This window comes from Tauraco erythrolophus, chromosome 17 (genome assembly GCF_009769465.1).
Source record: "Tauraco erythrolophus isolate bTauEry1 chromosome 17, bTauEry1.pri, whole genome shotgun sequence".
Taxonomy (NCBI): Eukaryota; Metazoa; Chordata; class Aves; order Musophagiformes; family Musophagidae; genus Tauraco; species Tauraco erythrolophus.
In genome coordinates this window covers 13,352,502-13,369,222 of record NC_141481.1, presented here as the reverse complement: position 1 = coordinate 13,369,222, position 16,721 = coordinate 13,352,502, and the positions used below count along the sequence as shown (strand labels likewise).

General features: G+C 45.8%; 1 protein-coding gene across 1 annotated transcript in view; it reads right to left on the bottom strand.

Moving 5' to 3' along the window:
* LMF1 (lipase maturation factor 1) overlaps positions 1-16,721 on the bottom strand; it is a 200,564-nt gene that overhangs the window by 167,054 nt on the left and 16,789 nt on the right. The window contains exon 4 of the mRNA XM_086622494.1: positions 7,370-7,380. Within this exon, the coding sequence (XP_086478620.1) occupies positions 7,370-7,380 (11 nt within the window). The remainder of the gene's footprint in view (positions 1-7,369; positions 7,381-16,721) is intronic.

The window sequence follows — 16,721 nt, the reverse complement described above, 5'->3', positions numbered from 1 at the left end:
GTGAGTCTCCCAACCACACCAACAACAGGCACTTGCCTTCTAATTGTGGTCAACGTTTCTCCAAACTATGGATGACAAAGATCCAGCTTTTCTGCTTTAAAACTAATACTGGGAGAAATTTCAACTTAATTTAGTCAAAAAATTAAGTTCAACTCGCCTTTTTCCAAGGAAAATCCATCCCTGGAGACGTTCAAGGCCAGGTTGGACGAGGCCCTGAGCAACCTGATTTAGTTGGAGATATCCCTGTTCCTTGCAGGGGGGTTGGACTAGATGACCTTTGAAGGTCCCTTCCAGCCCTAACCATTCTATGATTCTATGAAAATCTCTGCCTGCGAAAAGCATTTTTGTTTGTTTCCTTTTTATTAAGGCTAGGACAAAAGTCAGTCACAAGAGCTGGGGAGAAACAATTTGCTTAGGGAAAGGGTTTCCCAGTTTCTGCAAGACCAGCGTTCCCATTCCACCCACTTACATTCCTCTATTAAGAGAAAATAAAATCACATCCGCAGGCCGGTTGTTGGTGACACAGGTCGACACCCCAGCAAAGGGCTGAAAGAAAATCACTTGCATGGAAAGATCTTGTCTGAAGAAGTTATGTGCTCATTCCAGCACCACCATTTACATCAGCCCTTGTTAAGTATTTTATCCCTTAAAATCATTTGCATAATTGCCGCAATCAAAGGCACTACTTTACAGTAATAACTTTAATGGCAGATTTTTCCTTAAACATTCTTTTTAAAAGGTACCTCCCAAGGTTGGTGCATCCATATGCCAGTAAAAATAAAGACAGGAGGTGACACTCGGGAAGAGAGGGACCAGTTGCACCAGAGGCACGGTGCAGAGAGGGACCAGTTGCTTTTTGGTTTGTGCTTTGTTTATGGAAAACCACTTCATGATGCTCAAAATGCACCCCAGAATCTAAACCTTTGTCACTTAACCAGCAGCCTAGTTGGTATGTGGGCAACATTTTTTTTCTATTAATTTTGATATTTACTATCCATAATCTTATTACAGAGGAATCTGGCTTCTCTGGAGGCTAAAACAAGGTCTTGTAAGTGAGAGTCTATGTCTCACTCTTCAACTTGCCTTCCCTGATTATGGGTTAGCAACAAAAAACAGAGCTGACAAGTGCATTCAGTGCATACATCAGTGACTCCCTGGGTGATGTATCATTACTTTGGGCATGTGCTATTAACACATGGAGAGTCATTTCAGTAGCCAGACAACAAAGAAAACCACCAGCAAAACATTAAATACAGCTTACGAGTTATTACGTCATGCCTTCAGTTCAGTAGCTGCAGACATCTACAAACTGGCAAGCTACTCTACAAGGAAAAAAAAAAAAAATATATATATATATAAAAGAACTGGAAATCCCTTCTCCAAAGACCCTGTGGTTTCAGAAGGAGACATCACAGGAAGCCTGGACAAGCAGTCAGGCACATGGATGGGAAAAAAAAACGTACAAAGTTGAGAGATGCTCAGCATTTTTGGGGCATGGGACTCGCTGCAGCAGTTTTCTTAACAAGTAGGAGCCCTGGCCTGCTTTTCTCAGCTGCATGGAGACACGAGCTCAGGAACACAAAGATAATGGCTATGGGGCTTCAGTAGCATTGCAGTTTCTTTCTAAGATCAGCAAGAACCACTGGCCTAGCTTTGAACATTAAACACGGACTGAGGGTAAACAAGCTGAGATCCAATGGGACGCTAGCAGCAGAAGCCAGCTGGGATGTCCACCCTCCAGCTCCTGTGTACTGCCCCGAGGTTTGTGTTCTCCAGATAACACAGCTTCATTTCAAACCCCAGGGTGCTCTGCCAGCACAGCTGCATCACCGAGCTGATGCTGGGATGCTCCTCACGGGAAGCTTAACCAGGGCCCCGGGAGCATCACGGCTTTGTCCAAGCAGCTCCGTGCCCCGTCTGTAGGGCATCTCCTTCCCCGGGTGGCATCAGCAGAAGACTTCAGGGGAAAAATTCCCCTTAATTGAGGTTCTCCAGCGCGTCGGGCCGGAATGAAGGCACGTTGCCCCTTAATGCAGGTCTAATTACATTAAAACAAAATGCTTGCGTGAACATGGAGAAAGGCTGGGGAGAGAATCAGACAAGCTATAAATTCCAGCAGAGGATATGAATACCATGCAAGCTGCAGTGTTAGGGTTAACGTGGGTCTGGAAACAGTTTAGTGAAAACCTGGTGTGGCTAGGGGCCAGCTCCGAGTTTAGTTGCTTTGGGCTAATCGTTTCCTTCAGGCAGGCTACTCCAGCACACTAATAGGTTTTAATAAAACTTCCAATTGGGCCAGTAAACCCCTCATTAAGCTGTTTTTAAAGCATGAATTTAAGAGCGGCGAGGGTAAAAGGTCACGAGGAGTATTTAATTCACAACGGCTGGCAAAAGGTGCTGTTGTGATTGAAAACACCAGAGTTCAAGTGTCCAGGGCCACATAAACATCCGACTCTGTCACTAGACCTGGTTAAGTGACAGCTTGAAAAATAGATTTAATAAGACAGAGAGAAAAGTTTCCCACTCTTACACGAGAAATAGGAACAGCAGATCACGATATTAGCCAGGAACAGTGGGTAAGTAGCCCCGTCCCTCCCATCTCAGCGTGGGGGGAGGATGAATAAATAGCAGCCTATGGCCATCTGGGTGTTCGACCCCGCAGCCGTTCCCAGGGGCTCACTGGGACACTCGCGCCGCGGCTCCGCCGTCTCCTGCTGCGAACAGGACAAAGTTCTCCGGGAATAACACGGACCAACCCGTCCTCCAGCCTCTCCCACACGCCGTCTGTACACGAGCTACTGGAGCAAGGAGAGCCACCAGGCACTGGCATGATGCTGCCACGCGAGAAAGCAAAGCTCTGCCAGGGGATTCTCTTGCCCTTGGGCAACTCACACCCACCACGCCGACACTGCAGATGGGTCTGCAGGAACCAACGAGTTGGCTCAGACACGTGCCCATCTCAGTACACTTTTAAACTGAGCTTTGGACCTCCACTAGCAAAGTTTGACCTTGGTCTTCTCCACTTATTCTCATTTTCTTCCATGACCGCGGCGCTGCTCACCAGTAGAGTGCAACTAAAATGAAAACTTCGCCCCTTCCTTGGAAACACGGGCTCACAAAGGAGAAACATCTCAATCTTGTACAGCAAAAGCCAGAACCCCAGCTGTGCACTCTAACATTTCATTTTATGTCAATGCACATCTAAAATTCAAGATCCCCGAAGACCTTTTAAAAGAAAATCCTCCTTGGAACAATTTGCATTGAAGTAAAGAGTGAGGATTTAACAAGTAATGGAGAATTACGTATGCTCGGCTCTCAACTTTTTATTCTACTTCTAATCAAAACACACTTCAGCTTAAAATCTGAGATAATAGACGAGAGATCAAATTTGCGGGCGGGCATGGGTATGAAGTAAATTATTTGCTTGTTCTACGTTTACAGATAACCGAAAAAAAACTAGTTTAATCCAACCTTCAGTGATTATCTTCTCTCCACACCAAAACTAACAAAAAAGTTTACTGTAAGAGGAAGAAAAAAGCTCTTACTTTTAAGACATGCTTCTAATTCTAGCCATACAGTTGGCCTGCAAAGAGTGCAGAAGGAAGGCTCTCTGGAACGATCCCCAAGGAAACATTTTCTTTGGCTCCAAATAGGACACTTTTGTGCATCAAGAGTCAAATAAGATCAGCTGCTTCTCAATCTTTTCTGTGTAACGATCCCGTTGATAGCCAAAAGGTAAACAAGCCCATTTCTGTCTTTTCTGCACATTCCTTGCTGGGAACCCAGATTGCTGCTCCGAGAGATATCCCACAGCTATGGAGGCAACAACGTGGAGTCAGAATCTCCCTGGACAGTTGCATTGTCTTCCCACACCACCCCTGGATTTTCCCTCTACAGAGGGACGTAGCTGTCCATCACAACCCACACGATCTCTGCAGCTTGGCTTAGCTCTCCGCTCTTGTCTCATTCGACCAGACTCTCAGGACGTACACCAGGTTGTCAAACTGTCTTCTGAATATCTGGGGCTACTTAACACAATACTACGGCAGAACAGAAGAAAGAGGACAAGAAAGCCTGTAAAAGAGCCTCATCTTTTTCAAAGCGCGTTAGAATAGATAATAAATCCCTATATTAAATCACACTTCTGCTGAAAAAAAAAAAAAGTCCTTTGGAGCATCTAAGACAGAAGCATCATCAGGAACTACTGCTCTAGGAGAGTGAACCCTTGCTCAGAAAGGGTCAGAAACAGCAAAGCTGTCAACACCACAAATCTGTTGAAGCAGCTTTGGTCTCATTCTAAGCCAAAAGAAAAGACGCCCCTAATTTTGAAGAAGGATAAAATAACAAGATAGAATCACAGAATGGTTTGGGTTGGAAGGGATCTCAAAAATCATTGAGTTCCAACCCCCCTGCCATGGGCAGGGACACCCTCCACTACACCAGGTTGCTCAAAGCCCCATCCAACCTGGCCTTGAACACTTCCAGGGATGGGGCAGCCACAGCTTCTCTGGGCGACTTGGTCCAGTGCCTCACCGCCCTCAAAATAAAAAAATTTCTTCCTCATACCTAATCAAAATCTCCCCTCTTTCAGTTTAAATCCATTGCCCCTTGTCTTATTACTACACACCCTTGTAAAAAGTCCCTCTCCAGCTTTCCTGTAGGTCCCCTTTAAGTACTGGAAGGCTGCTGGAAGGTCTCCCCGGAGCCTTCTCTTCTCCAGGCTGAACAGCCCCAACTCTCTCAGCCTGTCTTCAGAGGAGAGGTGCTCCAGCCCTCATCATCTTCGCGGCCCTCCTTTGGACTCACTCCAGGAGCTCCATGTCCTTCCTGTGTTGAGGATGACCTTGCTGGTTCTTCCTAGTCCCAGCACCACAGCTGCAACCTTCAGAAAGAGGGAGACCCGCTGTTTCTGGAGCTGAGCTGGGACCAAGGGTGCTGAGCGAGGCCACCTGGCTTGTGGTGGCACACACAGGCCACCAAGGGACCTAGAAAGAGGCTCGAACAGAGAAGGCCATGGAGGAAAGCCCTTGGAACAGCAAAGCTCGAGGAGGAGATTGAGGCTGAGGATGAAGTTGTCACAGAAGCTCAGCTCTCCAGGAGTAGCCTGGCTGCTGGATGTGCAGGTGTGCTCCACCAAGGACAGGCAGCATCTCCACCCACCCACCCAACCCCGAGACTCCTGGCAGGCTCAGCCCAGCTAGGAAGAACCAAAGCGATCCCACGTACTCCGGCCAACGAGCAGTCCCACCAGATCACAGTCCACGCTCAGCAACCAGAGCGCTGCCCTGCCAAAAACAGGGAGCAAGAGGGGCCACCAGGTCGGGCGCTCCCAGCTCCTGGCATGCGCCCTCGCACGCCTGCGCTGTGCCCGTCCCCGGGGAGCGACCCGATGTAAACCCACCGTGCGCTCACCGAAACACACCACGCTACGTCTAAAGCCAAATTTACACCCAAATAGCAATAAATAAAGCTGAGAAGTTCTTACAGCTCGGCGAATTCCAGAACAGCACTAACCCCCGGGCTGACGCCCGCGCCAGGACTGGCATCGCGGAGCACCTCTTCACCTTTCAAAGATAAATAGTCCAACGAAAGCTCTTGCACGGCTGTTTCACAGCTCATTCCCTGAAGCGAGGAGTGTTTTTAATAACTGTTACCTGACAGGAGCAAGAGCAAAGAGCAAAACCTGTGGCAATACCAGTTGATCCCGTTTGGCCTAACAGCTTGTTGTTATTTCCAGACTCTGGAGTTCTTTAAAATTCATAGGGACAGCCTGGAGTTTTAATAGAGGCTACCAAAATCCATCCTAAGATGTATCAAAAAAGCACACTTCCTGGAGGGGAATAGGAAACAGTCAGCATTTACAAAGATCTCTCCAGGAATTATTTTTTTTTTGTTTTAAGATCTTGCTTTGAAGTAGATGCTACCAAAGAGCAAGGCTTCCAGAGCTCAGCAATATTTAATGTACTTCTACAGCAATGGATGACAATGTTGTTGTTTCAGCTATATTATAACAAAAATATTGTGGTTTTCCTGTATTCTAACAAAAGTAACTCAAGATTTACATCTCATTCATCTTATTCAGAAGCAGCCCTTAAGCCAAAAACAAGGAAGGGAGAGACCCTACTGCGTACAAAGGACTCCAGTAATCCTCATAGGGTGGCTATCCAGTTGGGACATAAAGAAAGGCCAAAGAAAGACAAAACACCACTTGCAAAAAGCAGTTTTTCTACAACCATCAGCGAGAAGGGAAAACACGTACAGAAGATGAGTAATTTAGTTAAAACTAAGACGGGTGTCCTCACTAACCCAACGGCAGTCTGGATTCATATTGTAAAGTCCAGCTGCTTAAGATACCTACATCGAATGTCAAAGTATTACCTAAACCACGCAGGAGTGGAAACAACTCTCCGTACTCCTCTGCTCCACCTCAACGATCCCACGTACACAAAAACAGCTCACTCACAATGATTGAAACCATCAACTGGAAAACAAGGAGACATGCAACGCCCTGAAGGAGAAGGGGTCGTTACTTTTGCAAGCCTCCATAACACAGACACAAATGGACTTTATTCTTGTGCCTTATATCAGAATAACCAATTTTCCATTCGTGACTGGCTAGCGACAACTTGGGAACATGAATCCCCTTTCCATCCACACAGTGCTGAAGCATCCTTCACCCACCAGCATGAGGACCAGGCTGAAAGGATGAGAAGACATGGCCAAACAGGCTGGTTTAAGACATTATGCCATGGCAGTACTTCTCAGAAAAAACAGAAGTACATTAGCAGTTTTCCTAATATTTCCACCGAGAGAAACAGGTTTTCTACCAGGATTTCTAACTTTCTGTTTGGACTCCAGCTGTAGGTCGGAGTCCTTAATGCTGGAAAAAGCCCAACTTGTGCAATGCACGAATCAAGCCTCCAGATCTCCAAGGGATCTCATAGTGGTGATATGAGTAAGAGGTTCTTGACGTTCTCACAAATCATCAGTGGAAAAGGAACTGGGATTTAGGAGGAACATGCTCCCTACCAGAAGGTGTCCTTCAGACCTTGCTTCTCTTGCTTGCCTCAGGCTTATTTAACTATTCATCTGCAACGCCACCTTCCAAATGATGCTGTTGGTACTTACACAACCCTTCCACCAAGTCCCCTTCAATCTCAATTTACAGAATTTACACCAGTTTTCCTCTCCTTAAGTGCGTACGGGCAGAAATAAATTCAGTGCAAGGCAGAGAACAGAGACAATTGTGATTTAAACATCTGACAGAGGAGAGAGAGAAAGCAAGCTAGAGTAATGTAAAAGCTACGTACCCACAAATGCCACCGATAAATTATAACTGTAGATTTTTTTCTCATTTTTATGCACTTACCAAAGGAATACCTGCAAGACAAAATGAAGAAAAAGCAAAAAAATTAAAACCTCAGTTAATCGATTGTAGGACCCTATGTCTCTCATTAGTTTCATTTCAAACTTCACACATTGAGTTTCAAAACAGCCAAAGGCAACTTTGCTTGCAACTCAAAGGCACTAAATGGTCAATTGCTGCTACCTGGAAATGCAAAAGCAGCAAATTCACTCGTTTCTAGGCAAATTAAGCTGTTGTTTGGCACTCCCAGGAACTGGCTACCCTCCTTTCAATAAAGATGCTAAAGCAGCCTACCCAGAAGAGACAGCACAGTCCCAAACCATGCCCAGGCTTCTCAAAGAGCTGCTCCTCACCTTCTCCCTGACTTCAGCAAACTGGTTGATGGTGCAGCTTAACCAGGTTCCACTGCAAGAGGATTCACTGGTGGTTTCCAAGCACACTAAGCACTTCCCAGGCAGAGGGCAACAACTGAAGTTAGGAACACAAAGCTCCTGCTCTGGTGAAGCCCACGCTGCTGAAAAGCAAGAAGTTACTTCTCACTGTTGGAACTACTCATTTTTTTTATTTTTTCTTCCTTTTTAACACAGAAAAGTCTAGCACCGTGCCATCTGCTAGTTGTGGACTAGTTGCTCATCAATCCTCAGGGTTTGAAGAAAAGTGACACACACTTTCTGTACCATTTTTGTGTGAATTTTCACCACGCTCTGGTCCATCATTTAACTTGCTTTTTTTTTAACTGGTCTTCTCATTGACATTACACTTTGCCTTAGCTACAACATAGTGATTTGCTGTAAGGTTACCAGTTAACCCAAAGCTTAACAAGTTTTAAGATGCTGTTCTTCAACAGAGAGCTTGTGTTTTCTCCCATAATGGCTTCAATCCCACATCAGGGCTTTATTATTTTTATCTGCAGCATATAGCATAACACTGATCAAAAAAAAAAAGGAAAAAAACTCAAGAAAAATACTCCTGTTAAAGATTTTTCAGAAAAATTTGCTCTTACTGCAAACATCCCATTCAGGTGTGCAAATTCTATACTCGTACACGTGTAGTTCAAATAGTTCTAAAAATCTGTCAATCTAAACATTTTACTACATATTTAACAACAATTCCGTACAGGGCTACTGATGTATTGAGAGCAATAACTTTAAAATGCACAATAAGTTTTAACTTTCTTAATAAAAGTAGCTCTTTATGAAGATATCTGTCATTAAGGGCAACCCAGCTTCGCTGTTCTCCACCACGGTTGTGGCGCAGTTAAACATAAACTCGCACGAATTATTCTTATTTCTTGGCAGAAGTTAAGAACCCCCCGAGGCTCATTTAAAACACACAGAGAGACACACACACAAAATGAGGAATTAATAAAATATTGTATTCTTCTGAACCACATTAAGTTTTCTGACGTGTGTCTGTTGCTGATTACATCAATCTACGCTCCGTAACTTGTCATGTGATGACAGGCAAACACTTGTGAATTTATTTCTCTGAAGAAGCCTGCGATACAAATGCCAAGGAAACCAACCCAAATGGCCCACTCCAAATACATAAAAGCAGCAGGGCTTCTTGCAGGGATTTTTTTTTTTTTTTTAATAGGTACAAACAGGCAGGTACTCAATTCCCGCAGACTTCAGGTTGTAGTTTGCAATCTAATCACCATTTTTCCTTTTCAGGGTTCTCTTCCTTGCTTATACGGAGTAAACAGAAGTGTTTATTAAATAAATGGATTTTTTTTTTTTCCCCCTACACTGCCTGCATTGGCATTTGAAACATTACCAACAGATAACGACAAGTAAAAACATGGATATGATTTTGCGGGTTTGAGGGGTTTTGGCAAATTTCAGCAGACTGACTTTTGATCTGCACATTGTCAAACCCAGAAATTTTCCAAATTCAAAGTATATTCCATTCAGATTGTCTAAATCAAATTAAAACGTGATGTCATTTCTGTTCTCTGGTTGGAGAAACAATGTAATTAGCCATGACTTGTCATTAGAGGCAGACTTCGCGTCACACTTACAAAGACTGTAAGTATCAGCTGGGAATCATAAACATCATCAAACATTTGGCTTAAATTGTTTTTACCACATTGTCATGCTGATTAATTCTAGCTCAAGTATATTCCTGGAAAGCAATGATTGATGGCAAAACATGGTTTAAGCTACATTCAGCTACATCACTCCTGATGAAAACACGTCCCACCGTCAGTGTCCGTGGCAGAGGCAGCACGGAGCTGAGCTGGGTTTGAAGACACGGCTCTGCAAGAGCTTCCCATGTCTCCAAACCACGCGTGGGCACCACCGTGCGAACGAACAGGGAGCTCCCACACCAACCCAGCAGAAAACACCACCTTTTCTGTAAAATATTTTTTTTTCTGCGTGCAAAGCATGCAGGATGATGGTTTCTATTTGCTCGAGGAGGAGGAAAGGCAGATGGGCCAGACCTGCCCAACAAATTTACATTCCTTCTTTGCTCACCTACCCCATAGCTACACAGATTATTTAATGCAAGAGCTGTCTGGGACAGGGACTGCTCTTATAAGTCTGTAAAACATGACAAAATTCTACATAGAATCTATTAAAAATAGTATTAGAGCATAGACAGGAACTCTTACCTTCACATCTATTGATGCTTACCAGGAAGCTACATCTCTATTTATAATTCAAAAAAGAAAAAAAAACAAGTCCACCCACCATTCACATCCCAGCAGTGCCCCACACCACAAGATCCTTCCATCTAAACTGATTTCCACAGGCAGGATAATTCCCTGCTGCATCCCTAATCTGCAGCTGGTGTTAACAGCTTCTCTCACTGTTCTCCATGGAGAACATCCTCTATGGAAAGTGAACCCAGATGTCAACTTTCATCTCCATTATGAATCTCTCTCATGCTCTGGGCTGTATAACTTGGGATGGAGGAAAAGGTATCTGGGTAGTACAGACACATTTTTTCTATTCTCCACCAGGATATGGCTCCTAAATCTTCTGTAATGAGGTTTCAACAGCAGCACCTCTCCACAATGGAAACCAGGTAGAACCTACAGAGTGAGGTATCCCTTCCCTGCGAAGAATGGAAATGGGACACATTAACTATTCTGGTCTTCCCTCCAGTACCCATCCAGGGTGAGGAGGGAGCAGGGGACCATCTCCCCAGGAGACAGCAGCAGCCTCAGACCACAGCAGGCAATCAAACAGACATACAACTGGCAGAGAGAAGAGCTTTCTTCCAAAATTTCGGTAGCAGGGAAAGCTGGATGAGCTGCCTGCCATAAATCCAGGCATTGCATTAGGGGAGGAAAAAAAAAAAAGGGGCTAAGCCATGGAAGTGTAGAAAATGTGGAAAATCCACCTGCCCCAAGAGAGGAATATCTCTGACAGACGCCTGTCTGAGCAGTGATGGGGACTCCACCTCCCTCTCCATGTATTCAGCCCAGTGTTCCTCCATACGTACAAGGAGAAGGGTTTTCCTTATGTCTGACCTGTGTCTTCCTTTCTACCATGTAACCCAACAGCTTCTTGTCCTATCCACATGGAGACAGCCAACAGCTAATTTCCATCCTTTCACGTGCTTAAAGACCTTTGTCTCCTTTCCCACTTTTCCTTTCTTTCACCTAATCAAACTCAGCTTCTTCAGCTTTTCACCACAACAGGTCACTTCCTTCGCCATCACCGAGGTTTGTGTCTCTCCTCTGCCTGGCATGAGGTGATAGCCACTTCCAGCACGACGTGACAACCGGGCACGAGATGCCCGTTGACACCTCCCCAGCTCCAAGACATGGAATTCCTCATCTACCCTTGTCTTGCACATGATGCTCCTAAAAGTTACTGGTTTAACGTGCCTGAAAGCTTGCTTGGTGAACCACAATATACCAACCAAATTAAAGCTGTAAACACTTCAGGAAAAAAAACAACAAACATCTTTTCCATGTATATAAATCTATAGTACCTGGCACCCAGGGATCCGCTTCCTCAGCACAGTGCCTCAAAACAAAGCAGCCAGTTGGCAAACATCGCTTGCAAAAGACTGAGAGTCCATCAAAACGAGATGACAGAATTAGTCTGGTGCACCATTAATTTCAGAACGTCATTAAGTTAAAAGTGTGGGGGTAAGAAGCATTTTTGACAGCTGGTTTCAGTTGCTGCCAAGCCTTCAGTATTGCACAGCAGTCGTGGGGGGAGGAAATAAGCTAGGATGGTAGTAAATGAAACCACTCGTCTGGTTTCTGGATTCACTTTATTGTGGTCACAGATCTCTAAAAACTGGGATTCTGCGCTCTGTAATTACAACATCCACATTTAAATAGAAGGAACAGGGATAATATGAAAAAAAAGAGAGTGCTCAAGGATGAGGTTTACTCCTTGGTTTGCACGTGGTGCTGGAAAAGGTGCTTGAGCAGAGCTGGGGCCAACCAGCCCATAAGGAACGGAGCAGCCACCCTCCCGGAGCCACGCTGGGTGCTCACCCTGTGCCCCATCCCGCGGAGCTGCGACGTGGCCGGGCACCACCGTGCCACTCTCCCCACGGCCGAGGCAAGCAGCAGCTCCCAGGCAGCAAGACATGGAAGTACCACTTTATTTCCCTCTTGCAAAGCAGGGAACCAGGCTTGGTTAAGAAACCAAACGTGAATTACCCAACTAAGCCCCAGCACTCGCCAGCTGCTCTGTCTGTGCTCATTTCCAAAGCTAAAAATTATCCCAAGCCTTGGCTTACGTGACGGCAGAAATTTGCCAAACTCAAATGAAGTCTGCTTTGGCTAAATCCTTCCAGTGCCAAAACCAGATGCTGAAGTGGCGGCCTCGGGAGCCCTACTCTGAGCTGCTCCTAAAGCCGGATGGTGAGTCCAAGGCAGGAGAGGTGAGAACGGGAACAGGCGGCTGGAAGGTGACGGCAGCTCCTCCATCCCGCTTCGCCCCGCGGAGCCTGGCCGGAGCTGCGCCGGGCTGCCCAACCTGCCGAAATCACTGCATTTCCCTCGGCAGAAATAAACTTGAAAAGCATGTGCACAGCGAGTGGGAACAGATGCCGATGGAAAACAAAGGGGTCAGCATCGGCTCGAACACGTCCGAGCCCCGGAACAAGAGGTCGATCCCACCGCGGTGCTTTGGTGCATGTGCACGGGGGAGCAGCACAAAACGAGTGCTGCGATGCTGTTTCTTCAGGACCAGCAGCAGAAAGGTTTTCTATAAAATCCCAGGAAAACTGCATTTCAGTAATTTCATTCCTTGACGAATTAAAAAAAAAAAAAAGGCTTCATTTAATTGCATTAATCTCTCTCTCCAAAGGTTGGCCCCCCACCACCAGCCGTTCTGCAGAGTGCGATTCCCCCACGAAATGAAGAAGCCTGCAGCAAGGCTACAGGTTTCAGTGGGAGCATGGTCATCTCCTCTACACAAAATTCCTACAGACATGAGTTATTCCAATGCAAGTTTCCACCTACTTCCTACCCCAGACCCTTCCTCCGAGTGAGCTTGCTTGTTTTTGCAGTCACTTGCCTCCCCTTCTCCAGGACAGAGCTGCTGTTTGCCCAGACAGACCTGGAACGTTTCTCCAGTAACACTGCTCAGCCCCACAAATAACTCCAGTTGCACAGTAACCCCAGCCCAGCGATGAGCCGGCACCGCTGGTAGCAAACACTGTTCTCAAGAATAAATTTTTGGATTAAGACCCTTAGAGAAGTTAGTAAACACGGATCCCACCACAGCTTGGAACCTCCCGAGCCCCAATTGCTTTTCGGCTGTACCAATCACTGCATTAACATTCTTTCCAACCACAGCTGTTTGAGAAGTTAGATGAGTTAAACAACACGAACGTGTGCTGGACCAGACTGGGTGCATGAAGCTATTTGGCAAGTTACAGTTAAAAAAAAAAAAAAAAAATCATGAAAAAAACCCATTATTCATTCTTTTCTTCAGTCTTTCAGCTGTGGAATCAATACCCAAGTCTACATACTGGATACAGCTGGCAATACGATGTGCCAGATAATCAGCAATTAAAAAATATTTGTCTCAGTCTCTGGCAAAGGCCCGTGGTGCATCAGACGCTGCACAGCCACGCCACTGAACACATCATCTTCCGATAATTTCTTTGCTCTCATTTTCCCATCGGCCGCGATTTGCGGGCGCGACTGGAAGCCGGAGACAGCCCGTGCAAAGCAAACAGTTATTAACCATCCACAGCTCCCAGTACGACGGCTTCACCCCATCCCACTCCACTCGCCGCTGCTGTTCTTCTCCTGGAACCCAGCTAGGGGCAGGGGAAGCGGTGGGAGAACATCGCCACGCGCCTTTTGCTGACGTTCGTTGTGCCACCCAAGCATCACGCGCGACGACGTGACGTCATTTGTCAGCCCCTTGGCAAAGCGAAGCTCTCCCGCGCTTTCCCAACGCCAGGCACAGGGAACAGTCCCGACGGAAGCGATTATTGGGATAAAAGGCTGTGAACCCGGACTCAGAGGGCAATCCCGCACGTTTAACAGAGGGAGCAGGCGCGGGGGCAGAAGGCTCTGGCTGGCAATGGGATGCTCCGGGGAGCAGCACCGGTCCGTACCCGGGCACCGGGGCACGCTGTGGTACGGCGGTGACACTGCAGCCCTGCACACGCCGCAGGGGACCCTTGGCACGACACTGTTTGCAAGTGCAGACAAAGACACCATCTCTTCTACATGCACTGCAATAATTTTTATAGACCTCTGGCTATCTTACAGCAGATTTAAATTAAAAAAACCCTCCAGAGGGGCTATTATTAAGTGGAGCGAAGCCAGTGATTACAGTAAGTCAAAACAATACATGCAACCAACCAATGTAAAATAGTTAAACTCCTCTTTAGTTTCCCTCTTTTAAAACCTATTTAAGTTCCTGCAAGCATTCACATTATGCAGATGACATTAATCCTACAGGCACCACTTGCTACAGAACGACCAGCCTCACCAGCAACACTGCCATTTCCCATTCTGCAGCTGCTCAAGAAACCCCAGCACGATGTTCTACCACAGTCGCTTCTCTTGCTTTTCATATCACGTTTCAATGGCAAGTTAGACTCACCATGGGTCAGTTCTCCTTGTGTTCATGGAAGCAGGCAATGACCAGACCTGGTGCAGCCCAAGACCCCACCGAAGCCTCCCTTGACAGCCCTTAAGGCTTTTTTGGCAGCTCCTCCTCTACTGACAGCTCGTGCAGATCTTCTCAAACTCGTGTCATAGCTGGATCTGGCTTCTTCATCAGCTTCATCTCCGTCTGCCTTTTCAGTACGCTCCACTCTCACAGACTAACGCATGGTTTTTGGAGTGGATGTGAGCAGGAGCACACTCAAACCTCCTTGGACACCCTATGGCAACCCTATTTTTGCCCCTTTAAAAAAATCTAACGTAAATTAATGGCATACAACCCATTGCCACCTGCGTTTCACTCAACTGCCTCAACCAAGACAAGTAACCTCACACTGCACAGCACACATTTACAGTCTCGGGGACTGAGGAAGCCCAGCCAGCCACAACATCCTCCTCCTCCTCCTCCCCAGCCATGCTGAATGCCAGGCAAGTGGCTGGCCCCTCCGGAGGACCGCTGCTAAACCAAAAGCCAGCCCAGGGCAGGGAAGGGAAACCTTCCACATGCTGGGGGGGAAACGCTAAATGATTCATTTCTGACATCAGCCATGATTAAATTTTAATCTCTCAAACAAAAATATGGTTCTCGTTAGCCTCATTAGTTCCCAGTTGTACTGCAAGGCAACAGTGTCACATGGTATTAATCTTTGTTTTCATTAATATGTCATATCAACTGCCCACAGCATTCTTTGAAACCGATACGCTCCCTCTCTTCTGTGCGAGTAGGAAGTGCCAAAAAGCAGCTTCCTCGACAGGAAGGATGACCCCCTGAGATCCTTCAACTTTTGGTTTACGTTTCCAGAGATAATCTTTTCTTTCTGGGGAAAGAGGGAGGGGAGTTTGGAGTAAAAGGGATGCGAGGCTGCGATCCACAATAACAAAGAAATTCCTGAGGTTTATTGCCAGGGCCAGATAAAGGCATAAGATATTCTAAGTTTTCTTGTTGTTGTTGTCATTGGGATATTTTGGAGAGCTAGAAAAATAAAGCCAGGTTGCAAAAAGGGTTCTTTGCAAGCAGGATATTTGCAAAGCCCTTAGCAAACTCCAAACGACTCCAATTCAGTGCATGCATCAAGGTGATATTTGTTAATGTGATTCATCTAAAATCCTTTTTTTAAAAAAAAAAAAAAAAACACACAAAATTGTGCACTGGATTCAGGCCCAACAGTAATTTTTGCTTGCACTTCAAACTTCAATATCCATAAAGCTGACATCAATTAAGTCTTACAGTCCCTCAATACAAGCTTGTATTACTTCCAGACAGGCAGATAAAGCAGGATATAGACTGATGGAAAGACCTTGCCAAGGTCACACAGTTAAGTACAGCCCGACACATCCATTCCCACCTGTACACTGAGGTCTCGGAGAACTTCCCAAGTGAATCAAGTGTACTGATGAAATCCAGGACACGTAAGTTCCTATTCCCTACTTGCACGGCTCCTGATCTTTCCCTGTTTGCTTGCTCGGGGGCAGTCAAAAAAAGTCTTACTGAATTACCCATGCTACTTAATAAAACGTGCATTAGCTCAAATGCACCCCCGTGGATACGTTCATTCACCCTTGATCCAGCTCTGGTCTGCTGGAAGCTCAAAGGGTGATTCTTCCATCTGTATTTTTCATGTCAGACTAGGACTCTTCCAGCCATAAAATGAGCATCTCTAAGTGCTGTGCCCTCGTCATAAGAGGGTCACAAACCAGCACGCTTAAAAACGAGGATGACGTTTTGCCAAATCCAGCCCACGATTCACACGCTGGCTGCTCTACAAGCTGGAATAAGGAACTCGGAATCTGAGATCTGTTTCTAAGCTTTACCGGATAGGGTGATACCAGATAAAAACCCAAGTGCTTTAGACTGAAAAAAGAAAGCTATAGAAGACAACACGAAAGAAAGTGGGTTAGAGGTCCATTTAATAGCTGCTAATGCCCTCCTGGAGAGGGAAAGCAAAGCCCTGAGCATCTCATCAGCCCCCCAGCATTTAATGGAATTCAGCCCGAACCAGTCACCAGCTCATCCACTAGCACACAGAAGACTGTGATTAAAGTCCTGCATAGGTCAAGTGGTTTTTAATGAGACATATAAACCACAAAACCTCCATGACACACAAGTCTTTCTTCTCTCTCTGTTGTAAATGAACTTCTGAGCACGGTAATTTAATTGCAATTAAATTACATGCCTCAGAGACATGCTTTCATGACCTGCAGTATACCTGTCCCTCCAACAAGTCCCCAATATTCAAGTTAAAAGCTATTAAT